The 15,039-nt window shown below is 40.8% G+C and overlaps 1 protein-coding gene across 3 annotated transcripts in view; it reads right to left on the minus strand.

Moving 5' to 3' along the window:
* Positions 1–15,039, minus strand: part of CDK19 (cyclin dependent kinase 19) — a 207,931-nt gene that overhangs the window by 145,901 nt on the left and 46,991 nt on the right. The window contains exon 3 of one of the 3 annotated variants that reach the window (XM_045008623.1): positions 11,670–11,764. The exons of the other annotated variants lie outside the window; for them this stretch is intronic. Within the exon in view, the coding sequence (XP_044864558.1) occupies positions 11,670–11,678 (9 nt within the window). The 5' untranslated portion in view covers positions 11,679–11,764. The remainder of the gene's footprint in view (positions 1–11,669; positions 11,765–15,039) is intronic. 3 annotated transcript variants of the gene reach the window in all.

Raw genomic sequence — 15,039 nt, forward strand, 5'->3', positions numbered from 1 at the left:
CATCTCTTAGCTGAACAGAGGTCAATTTCATGACTTGCACCAGGTTAGTTTCCATTGTTGAGTGGTGACATTCTGGAGCATAGTGTAATTTGTTTATCTATAACAGTGGTTCCCAAACTGGGGTTCGTGAAATGTTACAGGAGGTTCTCGGGGGAAAAGAATCCCTAATGGCAGACAGAGCTGTCCCTAGGGACCCCGGGGCAGCAGGACTTCCAAGAGCTAAGCAGATCAAAGCAAGCATATTTATCACACTGAGGAGGTTTAAACTTCAATACTCCCTATAAGAGATGGAAAGGGAGGTGGATATTTAAAAATTAAATAGGCAGCTAGTATTAATAGATTCAGTAGCTCATAACCTTTACAGAGAGATATGTTACATGGCACATGTAGCATACAATACATTCTAGTTATGTTATATACACACACATATATACACACACATATATACACACACGCGCGTATTTTCATAAAGCCTTATGGGGGGCACCGATCGTCACAGACACTACTCCCACTAGCTCTCATCAAGCTAGCCTGCTAAAAATAGAATGCAGCAATGGCAGTGCAAGAGTCTAGCTGCCCTGAATACCTGTCTGTGGTCTGGACAGGACTGTATTTGGGGTGGCTAGCCCCTCACACCGCCATGGCTACATTCTATTTTTAGCACACTAGCTCAATCAGAGATAACATGAGCACCCCCAGCTTGAAGTGTATCCAGATACCGAAGTATGCAAGATGTCCAGGAGTTGCGCATGATTTTTCCTGGATCACCTCAACTAGATCTCAGGTGTGTTAGCCAGTTTGTGTAACAAGTCCTGAAATCTCTTGTGTTTATCTGAGGTTGAAGTAGATGATGCAGGGACTACAGCCTCATCCACAGATGATTATAATAGTGAGCCAGGGCAGGATGGTCCTCTGCTTTGTGACTCCTCATCAGAACCAGGAATGGTCTGCTCAGCTGGCAGTAGAGCAGACCAAGCTGGCTATAAAGACCAGGCTGACTATAAAGCTCTCTAGTGAGGTGGAGAAAAGGCTCTAGCTCTGGATTGGGATGTAGACAATGGTCTTCTAGCATGATGTGTTCCCCAAAGAGCCTAATAAGGCCAAGGATGTTGATAACCATAAGGGGCAGGTGGCAATGGGGGCGGACCTGGGAGTAGTATCCCTCTTTGAGCTACATCTAGGATAATAAAACTCACCCTTTGACTCCCGCTTGGACATATGCTGGCCTGAATACCTAGACCCCATGGAATGAGCTGGTGAAAGCTCCATAAAGCCCTCAGCACCTGAAGAGGAGAATGAACAGTCCTCCTGAGAAGGAGGACCTGTACCAGCAGGCATGCCAGGAGCACCTGGCTGGTAGTGCTGATATACTCTTTACCACTGCCAGAACAGCAGAGGAAGAGGCACCTTCACCACTACTAGTCCTGGGAAGTCCAGTAGCAAAGAAACCAGAATAGGATTTTGGTCCCTAATACACTGGTGTCAAAAAATAGACAAGTAGATTGTGTTAGGACTGGAGGGCTCAGTGAAATGAGGTCAGTAACCATCAATTTATGTGGTACTTAAGTAGCTTGTCATGAGGCACAGTGACAATGTCAGGAGGACTCTTTTTGGGCCTTGGGCTACCTTTTATCTGAGTTTGTGATGATTTACGTCTCCTCAAGGAAGGGCCTAGTGATTGAGACTAGATCTCTTCCCCTCAAGACTCAGTGCTCTTCCCTTCCCTGGAACTTCAGCTCCACATGTAGAGGAGCCAGCAGGAGCAGTTTTAGATAATAGCTCAGAAGTTTCTGCCCCAGACATCCCGGAGTCTAAAAATGTTCCTTTTGGAGAGGTCAGTGCACCCATCTTCAAGCAAGATACCCTAACTCTCTGTTTTCACAGAAGAAGACTTACAGATGGCACATCTTTCTCTAATGTGCCCTTCACCCAGACATAGTACATATCTGATGTGCCCATCACTGAGAGGTATTAACGCCTCACATTGAATTTTTGAAGCCTGGAGATTTGTGTTCAGTTATAGAACTGATCCTAGTATGGACTCACAGGCAAAACAAAGATGTTAATTTCCTTATAAAGGGAAGAAAGGAAATGCTATAAAAAAATCTATACTAATATCTAATTACTAAGGACCTAACTACCTACAAGTGCTGACATAAAGAATAAGTTGCACTAATGAGTGAAGACGTTAGGAAACTGCAAGTTTTGACTCAACTCAGCTACAAGCAGTGAGAAGAAGTTGAAGGGCAGGTGGAGTAATCCCATCCTTTATGCCCTTTTGGAGGCAAAAGGACAGGACAGGCACCAGAAGCAGCCCCGACACTGCTGACCACAACAATCCAACTTGAGTGCACTAGGCACATGCGCACCAAGATGAATATTTTTATTATATATATATATTTATGTATATATACACAGGGACAAGCACTTTAAGCAGCAGCAGACAAGACCTTGTGCAGAGAAGGCGGCAGGATTTAAGGAAGAAGACTAATGTTGCTAATAAGTGGTAGAGACTATAGGGATAGGATTCAACAATGGAAGAGCAGTATTGCTGTTTGGCTGGGTAGATGGCAGAGTTACACAGCAGAGAATAAATCTACAGTGGATGAAGCAAGTGAGGTCATAGGACTTGCAACAGTCATTCAGCAGTACAGAAGTGGACAAAGAAAATGTTGAGAACGAGCCAGAACTGTGGGTGGTGAGATGAACTTTATGGTAGAGAGAGGGGATGGGTGCCAAAAGGTAAAGAGCAGCACAGAATGAAGGGAATAAACAAAAGAATCTACTGAAATAAGGAATAGAGCCAGGAAGCACAGTGGGAAACTTCTGGTAGCAAACTCACATCCCATCTGTGAAATACAGTAAGTAGTCCAGCAGACATCACTAGGCATGCCATTTAAAACACTTCACAACTTGCAGTTCTACTGGTTCCTTTTTAAGAGACATTTAAATTCCTTTCACCAATTCAGTTCCCTGGCACCCATCTTCATTAAGTAAGCATGCCATTTATGAGACTGCCCATTAAGCTGATTTTACTAAATATTAAATCCGGCTTATAGAGCTATGGATAGGCACTCAAAACGAAACACATTCAACAGAATACTATCAATTTATAGGATAATATGTATTTCATATCGTTCATGTGTGACTAGACCATATATATAATAATAATCCCATATATCAAAAACCCTTTACAAAATAAGTAGGGCTGTCAAGCGATTAAAAAATTAATCACAATTAATTGCGCTGTTAAACAATAATAGAATACCATTTATTTAAATATTTTTGGATGTCTTCTACATTTTCAAATATATTGATTTCAGTTACAACACAGAATACAAAGTGTACAGTGCTCACTTTATATTATTTTTATTACAAATATCTGCACTGTAAAAAACAAAAGAAATAGTATTTTTCAGTTCACCTAATACAAGTACTGTAGTACAATCTCTTTATAATGAAAGTTGAACTTACAAATGTAGAATTATGTACAAAAAATAACTGCATTCAAAAACAAAACAATGTAAAACTTTAGAACCTACAACTCCACTCAGTCCTATTTCAGCCAATCGCTCAGACAAACAAGTTTGGTTACAATTTCCAGGAGATAATGCTGTTTGCTTCTTGTTTACAATGTCACCTGAAAGTGAGAACAGGCATTCACATGGCACTATTGTAGCCGGCGTTGCAAGATGTTTACGTGTCAGATGCGCTAAAGATTCGTATGTCCCTTCATGCTTTAACCACCATTCCAGAGGACATGCGTCCATGCTGATGATGGTTCTGCTCGATAACGATCCAAAGCAGAACAGACCGATGCATGTTCATTTTCATCATCTGTCTCAGATGCCACCAGCAGAAGGCTGATTTTCTTTTTTGGTGGTTAGAGTTCTCTAGTTTCCACATCAGGGTGTTGCTCTTCTAAGACTTCTGAAAGCATGCTCCTCAACTCATCCCTCTCAGATTTTGGACAGCACTTCAGATTCTTAAACCTTGGTTCAAGTGCTGTAGCTTTTTTAGAAATCTCACATTGGTACCTTCATTGCATTTTGTCAAATTTGCAGTGAAAATGTTTGTTTTAAGAACGTGTGCTGGTTCATCATCTGAGACTGCTATAACATGAAATATATGGCAGAATGTGGGTAAAACAGAACAGGAGACATACAATTCTCCCCCAAGGAGTTCAGTCAAAATTTAACTAATGTATTCTTTTTTAACGAGCAGCATACGCATGGAAGCATGTCCTCTGGAATATTGGTCGAAGCATGAAGGAGCATACAAACGTTTAGCATATCTGGCACATAAATACCTTGCAACGCCTGTTCTCACTTTCAGGTGACATTGTATGTGGGATTGAATGTGAGATGCTGAAGGCTTCTGGATTGAGAATTGTGTGTGAAGGGCTGGCTTTGGGCTTGTTCTCATTGGCCAGCTAATTGTGAATAGGTAGACAGGTGTGTAGAATGATAATTACCCTATGAGTTACAGCTGCGGCTGTGTGGGTTTAATTAACTAATTAGCAATTGTGATTGCTTATCATGTTGTATATATAAGAGCATGCTGGGAATGAATAAAGATGGCTGCATACACACACACTCTCTCTCTGCTTGGACTTCGTTCCTGCTCTTGTGATGCAAAAATGGTGACCCCGATGTGATACAGACTTACAGTGCAGTGAACTAGTCAGAACAAGCTGGATCATCATTGAAACAAAACACAGTGAGAGAAGTACAGCTGTGGATGCTTTTCTTTTGAAGGTAATCATCAAAAATGAATTTAAGGAGCGTTACTCACTGAATCCAGAGTATATAACTGATGTTGTGTATGAAAAACCTTATATCACTATTGAACTGAAACAAAATGTTTCCCAGAAGTCTGCCAAGAGTGTGGATATATCTGACGTGGCTTACTACTTTGAAAAAGATGTCAAAGGTAACTCACACTACAAATAAACATCAGTGAAGAACCTCTAAAATTTGATCAAGCTCTAATCTACTATGTTGAGGAAAAGCCCCCAGAGTTTTCCATGAAACGTCTGACTGCTGGTATTTTTGCAGTCATTGTAGTGGTGGTACTAGCAATTGTTGCTGGAATTATTGTACTGGTTATCACTAGGAGAAGGAGAGGAAAGTATGAGAAGGCTGAGGCAAAGGAAATGAATGAAATGCAAAAAGAACTAAACCCATAACTGAAGTCACTAGAAGACAAATCGTGAACTATCAAGAAGGCAAACAGAATTAAAACAAGATAAGTACTAGTACCACTGTTGCCAATCTTGAATGAAGATAGTGTTGGTGGCCTGAATTGATAAAAAGAAAAAGAAGGACGCGCCTGAAGTCCCAGCGTCAAGCGGCCGGAGGAGAGAGAGAGAGAAGAAGAAAAAAAAAAAAAAAACGCACGGCGTCCGAGCGAGCAGCTGAGAGCTGCAGGGCGTCCGAGAGAGGAGGCGTGCCTGACAAGCAGCTGGGAGCCGCAGGGAATCCGAACGAGCGGCTGGGAAGCCGCGGGACGTTCGAATCAGGGAGACGTACCTGACAAACGGCTGGGAGCCGCAGGGTGTCCAAGTGAGCGGCTGGGAAGCCGCGGGGCGTCCGAAGAAAGGAGGCGTACCTGACAAGCGGCTGGGAGCCGCAGGGAATCCGAACGAGCGGCTGGGAAGCCGCGGGGCGTCCGAAGAAAGGAGGCGTACCTGACAAGTGGCTGGGAGCCGCAGGGTGTTCGAGTAAGCGGCTGGGAGCCGCAGGGCATCTGACAAGGGAGGCACACTCGAACCAAGAAGTAAGCAGCTAATATGGGAACTGCTGCGTCAGCAGATTTGATACGCATCACGGAGTGGTGGGGAGGAAAGTTCCCCTCTGATGCGTTATCCCGCCTGTTGCGGTGGGGACGAAGAGGGGGACTTTCCGTTCAATCGAGTAGTAATACTGTTTGGGAGCGGTTGGGCTGTGAGCTCTGGAAATCAGTGGCTCAGGGCGATAAGAAGGTTTTCTCCCTGAGTCCAGTATGGCTCACCGCGCAGAGACGATTGAAGGAGCAGTTCTTACAGCAAAAGGTAATGGTGGAAGCTTATCAAAGAGATGCAAGTTCACAGGACCAGCTGATTAGTGAATTAAAATCTACAAAGAAACGGCTGGATTTGGAAGTGAAAGAATTAAAACGGGAGTTACTGAAACTTCGAAGTGAAAAGCAGTCCATTGATGTTGAATGCTCAAGACTTCAGAAGGAAGTATCCCAGGTTCACCAGCAGATAGTGGAGTTAGAAAGCCACCTCCAGTCAGTGCAAAAAGAACGGGATGCACAAATCGCTGATGGAGGAAATAACCAGGTTTCCCATGAACGGATTCAAGCTTTGGAGATAGAGCTGCAGGCTGTTAGCCACAGTAAGATGATGTCAGAGAAAGAGCTGCAAGAAGTAATCTCACTTACCAGCCAGGAGCTTCGAGAATCTAGGAGAAAGATAAAACTTTTGGAAGAAATAAACAAGAAGTTGGCCCTCGAACTGGAACATGAACGGGGGAAGCTCACTGGTTTTGGTCAGTCTAACATTGCTTTGCGAGAGCACAGCACCATCCTCGAAACAGTACTAGCAGAGAGAGAGGCAGACCTGGTGCAGCTGAATCTCCGGGTTCAAGCAGTCCTAAATATTCAAGCTTTACAGACTGCCTTCGAAAGAGAAAAGTCAAACGTTAATAACCTTCAAAAGCAGGTTGCGGCAGCCAAAGTAGATGCAGCACATAACCGTCGTCATTATAGAGCTGCGGTTCTTGAGCTGAGTGAAATTAAGAAGGAGCTACAAGCCAAAGAACTGCTTGTCCAAACCCTTCAGGCTGAAGCAGACAAACTACACGCTATTATTGAATGTGCTCATGCCTCTTTTCAGGCGCTCCTTTTAAGACAAAAAGGGGGGATTTGCAGTGAGCGGGCAGACGCCTTGGATAAGACGCCTGCCGCTCGGTTGCTGCAAGCTCTTAATTGGTTACATCTTGGTAAAAACAGCCAGGTGCCCCCCGTGATTAAACATGTCAGCGGGATGACTGGGGAAGAGCAGGGTGCGGCCCCCCGACCCTCGGTCAAATGGTTTGATTATCAGCAGCAAATATGGAAAGGACCAGTTGACTTGCTAACGTGGGGCAGGGGTTATGTGTGTGTTGCCACTGATGCGGGTCCTAGGTGGATGCCAGCGAGGTGGGTCCGGCCTTGGTTGCGTCCTCCGGAGTGACGGCAGGCAGATGCGGAGGAGCCTCACGAGACGCGCTCAGATGTCGCGAAACCAGAGCCCCCGGAGGAAAGCTGTTTGTTAGCTCTGCCAGGACTTTTTCCGTCTGATCCTCCATGAATGAATTACTCACTTGAGATGATTTTTTGTGTTTGAAAAAAAATCTGTGTGGTACCATGCAATTATTATTTAGAACTAAGATTTATGTTTTATGTTCCTTGTTATGTTTTGTGTTGTCTGTTTTCTGGCCAGAATTGTTGTTGTATTGTCATGTGGTTTGATGTTTTTTCCTTAAGACCCCCCACCACCCTCAGTGTCAGTTTGATCACCTGACAGCTGAGGGATGATTCCAAAAAAAAAAAAAAAAAACACCGGGGGGGGGGGTCCTGCAGAGGTTACATCATTTGTTTATTGTGTTTTGTTTTGTTCGTTTGATGTTTTTGAAATTATATGTTAAGGATTGAATGGTCATATAGGTTGATCTTATAAAGTTTTAATTTTTGTTTATGATAGGTTATAATGTTATGCTGTTATGAGTTGCAAATGTTTTATGAATAACATAATATTTGATTAAGATAGATTGTGGTGTTATGCTGTTATAAGTTGAAAATGTTTGGTGAATGTTTTTATCTTGTTTTCCTTTTTCCTTTTCTTTTGATTGTAAATAAAGGGGGGAGATGTGGGATTGAATGTGAGATGCTGAAGGCTTCTGGATTGAGAATTGTGTGTGAAGGGCTGGCTTTGGGCTTGTTCTCATTGGCCAGCTAATTGTGAATAGGTAGACAGGTGTGTAGAATGATAATTACCCTATGAGTTACAGCTGCGGCTGTGTGGGTTTAATTAACTAATTAGCAATTGTGATTGCTTATCATGTTGTATATATAAGAGCATGCTGGGAATGAATAAAGATGGCTGCATACACACACACTCTCTCTCTGCTTGGACTTCGTTCCTGCTCTTGCGATGCAACAATTGTAAATAAGAAGCAGGCAGCAGTATCTCCCGTAAATGTAAACAAACTTGTTTGTATTAGGCCTGGTGAATAGCGTAGCTGAATTCGAAGTACGCTAATTCGAACTACTCACCCGTCCAGACGCGGCGGGGTCGAACTCCGCGGCTCCCCCGTCGACTCCACCACCGCCGTTTGCAGTGGTGGAGTACCGGAGTCGACTGCAGCGCTTCCGGAGTTTGAACTATCGCATCTAGATCAGACGCGATAGTTCGAACTCCGAGAAGTCGAACTCACCGCGTCGACCCGGATGGTAAGTGTAGACTAGCCCTTAGTGATTGGTTAATCAGGAAGTAGGACTGAGTGGACTTGTATTTAAAGTTTTATATTGTTTTGTTTTTGAGTGCAGTTGTGTAACAAAAAAAAATCTACATTTGTAAGTTACACTTACACGATAAAGAGACTGCACTACAGTACTTGTATAAGGTGAATTGAAAAAGACTATTTCTTTTATCATTTTTACAGTGCAAATATTTGTAACAAAAAATTATAATATAAAGTGAACCCTGTATACTTTGTATTATGTGTTGTAATAGAAATCAATATATTTGAAAATGTAGAAAAATATCCAAAAATATTTAATAAATTTAAATTGGTATTCTACTGTTTAACAGTGTGATTAATCCTGATTAATATTTTTTAGTTAAGCGTGTGAATTAATTGCTATTAATCGACAGCCCTAAAAATAAGATAACATAACACCAATTTAATAAGAACTTCTCAAACCAAAGTACAATTAAAATTTTAAACATTTTCTGTTTTACCACATTTTATGTTTCAAATGTTGCACGGTCCTGAACATTGTAACAGACATTTTACCTTCCCTAACATACAAACATAATTTTGTAAAATAAGTTACATTTCCCCACTCATACACCCCCACTAAAACAACAAAATATATACTACTGACAATTTCTGCCTATACATTCAGGCCTGATCTAATACCCCCTGAAGTTAATGGAAAAGCTAGTCCTCCTCTCTATTTATTCAGTGTCATTCCAACTTACTTTATTGGCCAAAGTAAGTATTTACTACTTTCTACTTCTTTGTGCAGGGTCAACACACCTATGGAAGATAAAGACTGTATTTTATTCATAATGAACAGAACTAATAATCAAGTTCTGATGATAGAGTCTTTATTATTAGTAGCGCGAGTCAGAACTCATCTTGAAACTCAAATTTCAGATTTCAGAGTAGCAGCCGTGTTAGTCTGTATCCGCAAAAAGAACAGGAGTACTTGTGGCACCTTAAAGAGTAACAAATTTATTTTAGCATGAGCTTTCGTGAGCTGCAGCTCACTTCTTCGGATGCATAGAATGGAACACACAGACAGGAGATATTTATACATACAGAGAACATGAAAAGGTGGAAGTATGCATACCAACAGGAAGAGTCTAATCAATTGAGATGAGCTATCGTCAGCAGGAGGAAAAAAAAAAACTTTTTGAAGTGATAATTAAGATGGCCCATAGAAGGTGTGAGGAGAACTTAACATAGGGAAATAGATTCAATTAGTGTAATGACCCAACCATTCCCAGTCTCTGTTTAGGCCACAGTTAATTGTATCTAGTTTGCATATTAATTCAAGTTCAGCAGTTTCTCTTTGGAGTCTGTTTTTGAAGTTTTTTTGTTGCAAAATTGCCACCTTCAAGTCTGTCACTGAGTGGTTAGAGAGGTTGAAGTGTTCTCCCACTGGGTTTTTAATGTTATGATTCCTGATGTCAGATTTGTGTCCAGACTGAGTTTACAGAATAGTAGCTAAAATAAGTGTTTTTATTTGACAAGTGAGTAAATTTGATCTGCAAGCCGTTTAAACAATATGCTAACCTGTGTCAATTTTATGAAGTCACTTTTCAAAGCAGACCCGCACTATAACAAAAAATTACATTTACTTTAAAGGATGTTTAAAAAGTTGACAAAAACAAGAATACTCAGAAATAACACTGACATTTCTTTAGTTATTAACATGGATCTGCTTTATATCCTTTCCTGGATGCAGGCCTAAACATACTATATTGATTAGCTTGCAGGGGACAGAGGGTGAAAGGGGGGGAAGTTGATGTATAAAAATATCTAGTTACATTAGATTTTAAAAGCAATATTATTTTGGTCAGTAATGTCAGCTGCTAAGACACTGAAAAGAGGCAGATCTGTTGAATGAAGAGGTACCATTTTCACATTTTTCTAATAACTTCCCTCTAAAGTAAAAAAAGCATAATGACTACTGTAGTGCAGCAACAGTTCATTGCTGCGGCGCCTCCTGCTGGTTGTCCAGGGAATTAGCTCGTTCCAGCCCAGAGCGGCCTCTGCAAGCCAGTGTTTTGCCTTCCGCTGGCCTCCCGTGTCCCTCCCAGACCCCGGTGCCCCTTTTCCTTGGGTTCTCCCCCCTGGCAGTACCCCCACCGCTCTGGGTCTCCCCTGCCCGGGGAACCCTCAACCCTCTATCCCCACCTCGCCTGAGTCTATGACTACTGCCAGTTACCATCTAGCCCCCGCTTACTGGGACCGACTGCAGTGTACAAGCCATTCATCATTGGCAAAGGGTTGTTTGAACCTGCTGCCTTTGCCTACCCTTGGGCTGCACCTCTGCAACTCCAGTACCCTTCCCGGCCTTTACCAAGGCCTGCAGCCTGGAGGTTTTCCAGCCTGGAGCTCCCCAGCTCCTCTGGCCTTTCCCCAGCCCTGCTCCACTCTAGGTACCCTGCCGAGCTCCCAAGCAGCCAGGCCCATCTCTGTCCACATCTAGAGAGAGAGAGACTGAGCTCCAGCCTAATAGCCCCTTTGTAGGGCCAGTTGTGGACTGATTGGGGCGTGGCCCAGCTGCGCCTGCTTCCCCAATAAGCCCAGGCTTACTGGTTCCCCGCCACAGCCCTCTCACAGGGCTGTTTTAAGCCCTTCAAGGCGGGAGCGGGGTTACTGACCCGCTACACATACCCATAAATTATAACTTCTCTTATGCTTTAAAAAGCTGTTCTGTACTCCCTTATGAAAACTGCATTTAAATTTCACAGTTTATACAGGATTAGGCAATGTAATTTGAGTCAATCTCATTTTACCCATGGCATGCAGATCAGAAGGGGCTGTCATGTTGCTAAACAAATAACTTTTCTGATGTTGATTCATGTTTTATAAAGCCCATAATATGTAGACTATTCTAGCCAATACATGCCTAACATTAATAAAAAAAATCCCTTACATTTATAATATATAGTTATATCACTACATCCAGCTACTGAAATAGGGAGTGGAGTTTCGAAGCTTCCATAAACACAAACATTCTATTTTCATATTCAAAAGAAATTGCTACAGAAATTGCTACTGCAAAAGTGTTTTTTTCAAGAGATACATGGTAGATTGGGGGCGGGGTGGGGGGACAGTTGTTAATGTCTCACTTTATTTAAACTATGCTCTAAAAAAGCAGATGGAATAGAAGTAGAAAGTTACCTTCCACATCACAGCAAATATTGCAAAGTGCTGATGAAGTCTAAGATCCCGGACAAAAAGGAAGGCTTGGACACGGATGCAAGTCCTCTGTTTTGCTTAAAGATTAGTAATTAATAAACAATCATGTAAGTTATAAAATACAGTTTGTAATTGTGTCTTAAACATTAAAGATGTGTTACCTATGTAACACTTTATGCCTTCAAAATACTTTAACACTGAATAATTAATCCTCACTCTTATAAGGTGAATTTATTTCACATTTCTAAAATGCAGAAAGATCAGGTGACCACGAGTTATTGGCATAGCCTGGAGAAGAACCCAGAATTTATTAGTTTCATGTTTAGTCCAACAGACCACATGGACTCTAAGACATTGCTGACGCTCAAAACCATTTGGTCCCTCTGGCATGTTGTAGCGCATCTTGCGCCCCCACTCCAAGTGGTGTACATGAATGCTACAGTCTTCTTGGATTAGTTTTCAGTAAAGCTAAATTAATGTTATAATCCAAACAATTTCACTTTGTACCATGTTAATGTCCGTATGGACAGAGGTAACTTGAAATGGTTCATCTAGTCCTCCCACTAGTGTCCCACAGTACATGGACAGCCTTTGAAGGCACCCAAAATCTGCTGTTTCTGGGAGCTTTGCCAGAAACCAATATATTGACACAGGGTGTTGCAACTGAAATGGTTTTGAATCCTAGTCTTAATACTGACACAAAGGCAAAACTGCAACAATTCAGAACACTCATCACCATCACTAGTGCAGACACAACAAACCATTTGTGACTAAACTAGAGCAATACAACTAGTTCAAAAAGGAATAGCTCACTTCTCTATCCTGAAAAGACCACTGATCTAAAAACTTTGCTGCTTTTAAATATTTATATTCCGTTTATTTTCCCTTACAAAGAAATTCAGTGAAATTTAGAACTAAGTGCACTATATCTGGTTACATTGTACAGAGCAAATTAAAAATAAGCCTTGAACCAAGTTCATTGGCATTTAAAAAGTGCTACAAAATAAGAGTTTTGATTATATAATAGTTCTTAAGATTGTTACAATTCAGACTGACTGGAAAGTTACAATATGGAGACTGGTTTCAGTGGTAGCCGTGTTAGTCTGTATCAGCAAAAAAAGGAGGAGTCCTTGTGGCACCTTAGAAACTAACAAATGTATTTGGGCATAAGCTTTCGTGGGCTTCATCTGATGTATGAAGTAAAAGATACAGGAGCAGGTATAAATACATGAAAGGATGTGGGGAGCTTTACCAAGTGTTAAGTCAGTCGAACGAGATAAATCAATTAACAGCAGGATACCAAGGGAGGAGAAATAACTTTTGAGGTGGTAAGAGAGTAGCCCATTACAGACAGTTGACAAGAAGGTATGAGTAACAGTAGGGAGTATTAGTATTGGGGAAATTAAGTTTAGGTTTTGTAATGACCCAACCATTCCCAATCTTTATTCAGGCCTAATCTGATGGTATCTAGTTTGCAAATTAATTCCAGTTCTGTAGCTTCACGCTAGAGTCTGTTTTTGATGTTTTTTTGTTGACTAATTACCACTTTGAGGTCTGTTATTGAATGACCAAAAAGACTGAAGTGTTCTCCTACTGATTTCTGAATGGAGACTGTGCTTGAGGGGAGGTGTTAGAGAAAGAGGAGTCAGTCTCCAAGGGCATAGCTCAAATCAAACTGATCCATGCATTAGTAAAACAAGACTAGTGAGTTTTGACTCTCTGGGCTCCAATATCACACATGGGCTCTGATGGCTACATAAAGTTAAAGTAATTTAGAAACTTTGATATGCATGATATAAAAATATTACCAGAATCCCTTAATAGAATTAAGTCCTCTAATTCACTTACTTGTAACACAACTTGTTCTGTATGTAATATACTGTAAAAAAAGAATGTTGATATTTATCTTAAAACTGTTTAACCTTTTGATTTACCTAAGTGATTTACCTAATGTGTTAAATTTTGATCAAATGCTGTAAACATTAGGTATAACCAAAGTGGCAATACTTATGGTAAAAGGCGGTATTAACAAGAGTACTCTAAATTTGACAGGGTACATTATTTTGTCCTAACATATAATCCAACAGTTAATCTCTTATGTAAAGATGGATTTAAAACCTAGCTTTCAAGATTTATTTTAATAAGCTTAGTCAAACTTGTTGGCTGCTTCTCACATTCTTTGGAGAAAATTGTATTAGCAAACAGCTTGTCCACAGGCTCTGTTTAATGGGATAAATTATATTTACTATTCCAATTGTTGGTAGAAAAGAAACCTAAGTATAAGATTGTCGGATTGTTTTGCATGAGAGTGTGAGAAACTGACATGCAAGTTTCAAGGTTGAGGCTACTTCTTATCTGCTGGTAGGCAGTAAACAGGATAATAAATTAGAAAGTGGGATAGAATGACAATTACCCAATGAAGTTACAGCTGCTGCTTGTGTGTACCTTATTAACCAATTAGCAATTGCTTGATTGCTTGGCCTTAATTGTATATAAGAGCATGCTGGAGAGTAATAAATGACTTTGCTTTCAATCATATTGACTGTTGAGCTTTGTTCATGTACGCCTGCGATGCAACATAAGATGAAAAGCCAATTTTGCACAAATGTTTCATAAACTTTCTAGAATTTTTTTTTTTTTTTACTACTGCATGTTATTCACTGGTTTTCCATTCTCATCATGACAAGAACACAGAAGTCAAAATAATGAAGGTAACAAAAGAAAAATACAACACTGGGTATCCAAGCCATGATTTCAAGTACTTTAAATGATGAATATCTAAGAAAGGTATCTTCAAGATTCAGAGAAAAATTAAGCTTCCTTGAAAAGATATGTTAATGCTCAGGGCATATCAAGGAATTGTTACAAGATTAAGCTTAATTATATACATCAAGACCGGGGTCTTTCATTGCATGATCATGCAACAGTGGACACTGCAGATCTTACTACTGTATTTTACAAATACAAAATATTTTCTACCCAGTATCATAAAGATACTGTAAAAGTACTCCTACATAAGCCATTAAACTGATAAATAAGAATCTTAGTAGACAATTTTAAATCTACATAAGTGTGCACTAGTAGTTATGTTGTAGGTCATGCAGATGTAGCTCATGCAGATGCACTAGTATTTATGTTGTAGCTAATGGATCTCTTCAGAAGCAGATTTCCAGATTACACAAGTACAGTGCAGGTTTTAGAGTATGCAACTATGCATCTCAATAAAAACCACAGACTTACTACTCCTTTCAACAATACAACACTGGAGTAATTTTCAATGAAGAGAGTCAGTCACAAACTGTTTCTGGGTATGAGGAATAAGTACTGACTCCCAAACCACAAGCCAATGACC

This window comes from Mauremys mutica, chromosome 3 (genome assembly GCF_020497125.1).
Source record: "Mauremys mutica isolate MM-2020 ecotype Southern chromosome 3, ASM2049712v1, whole genome shotgun sequence".
Classification (NCBI taxonomy): domain Eukaryota; kingdom Metazoa; phylum Chordata; order Testudines; family Geoemydidae; genus Mauremys; species Mauremys mutica.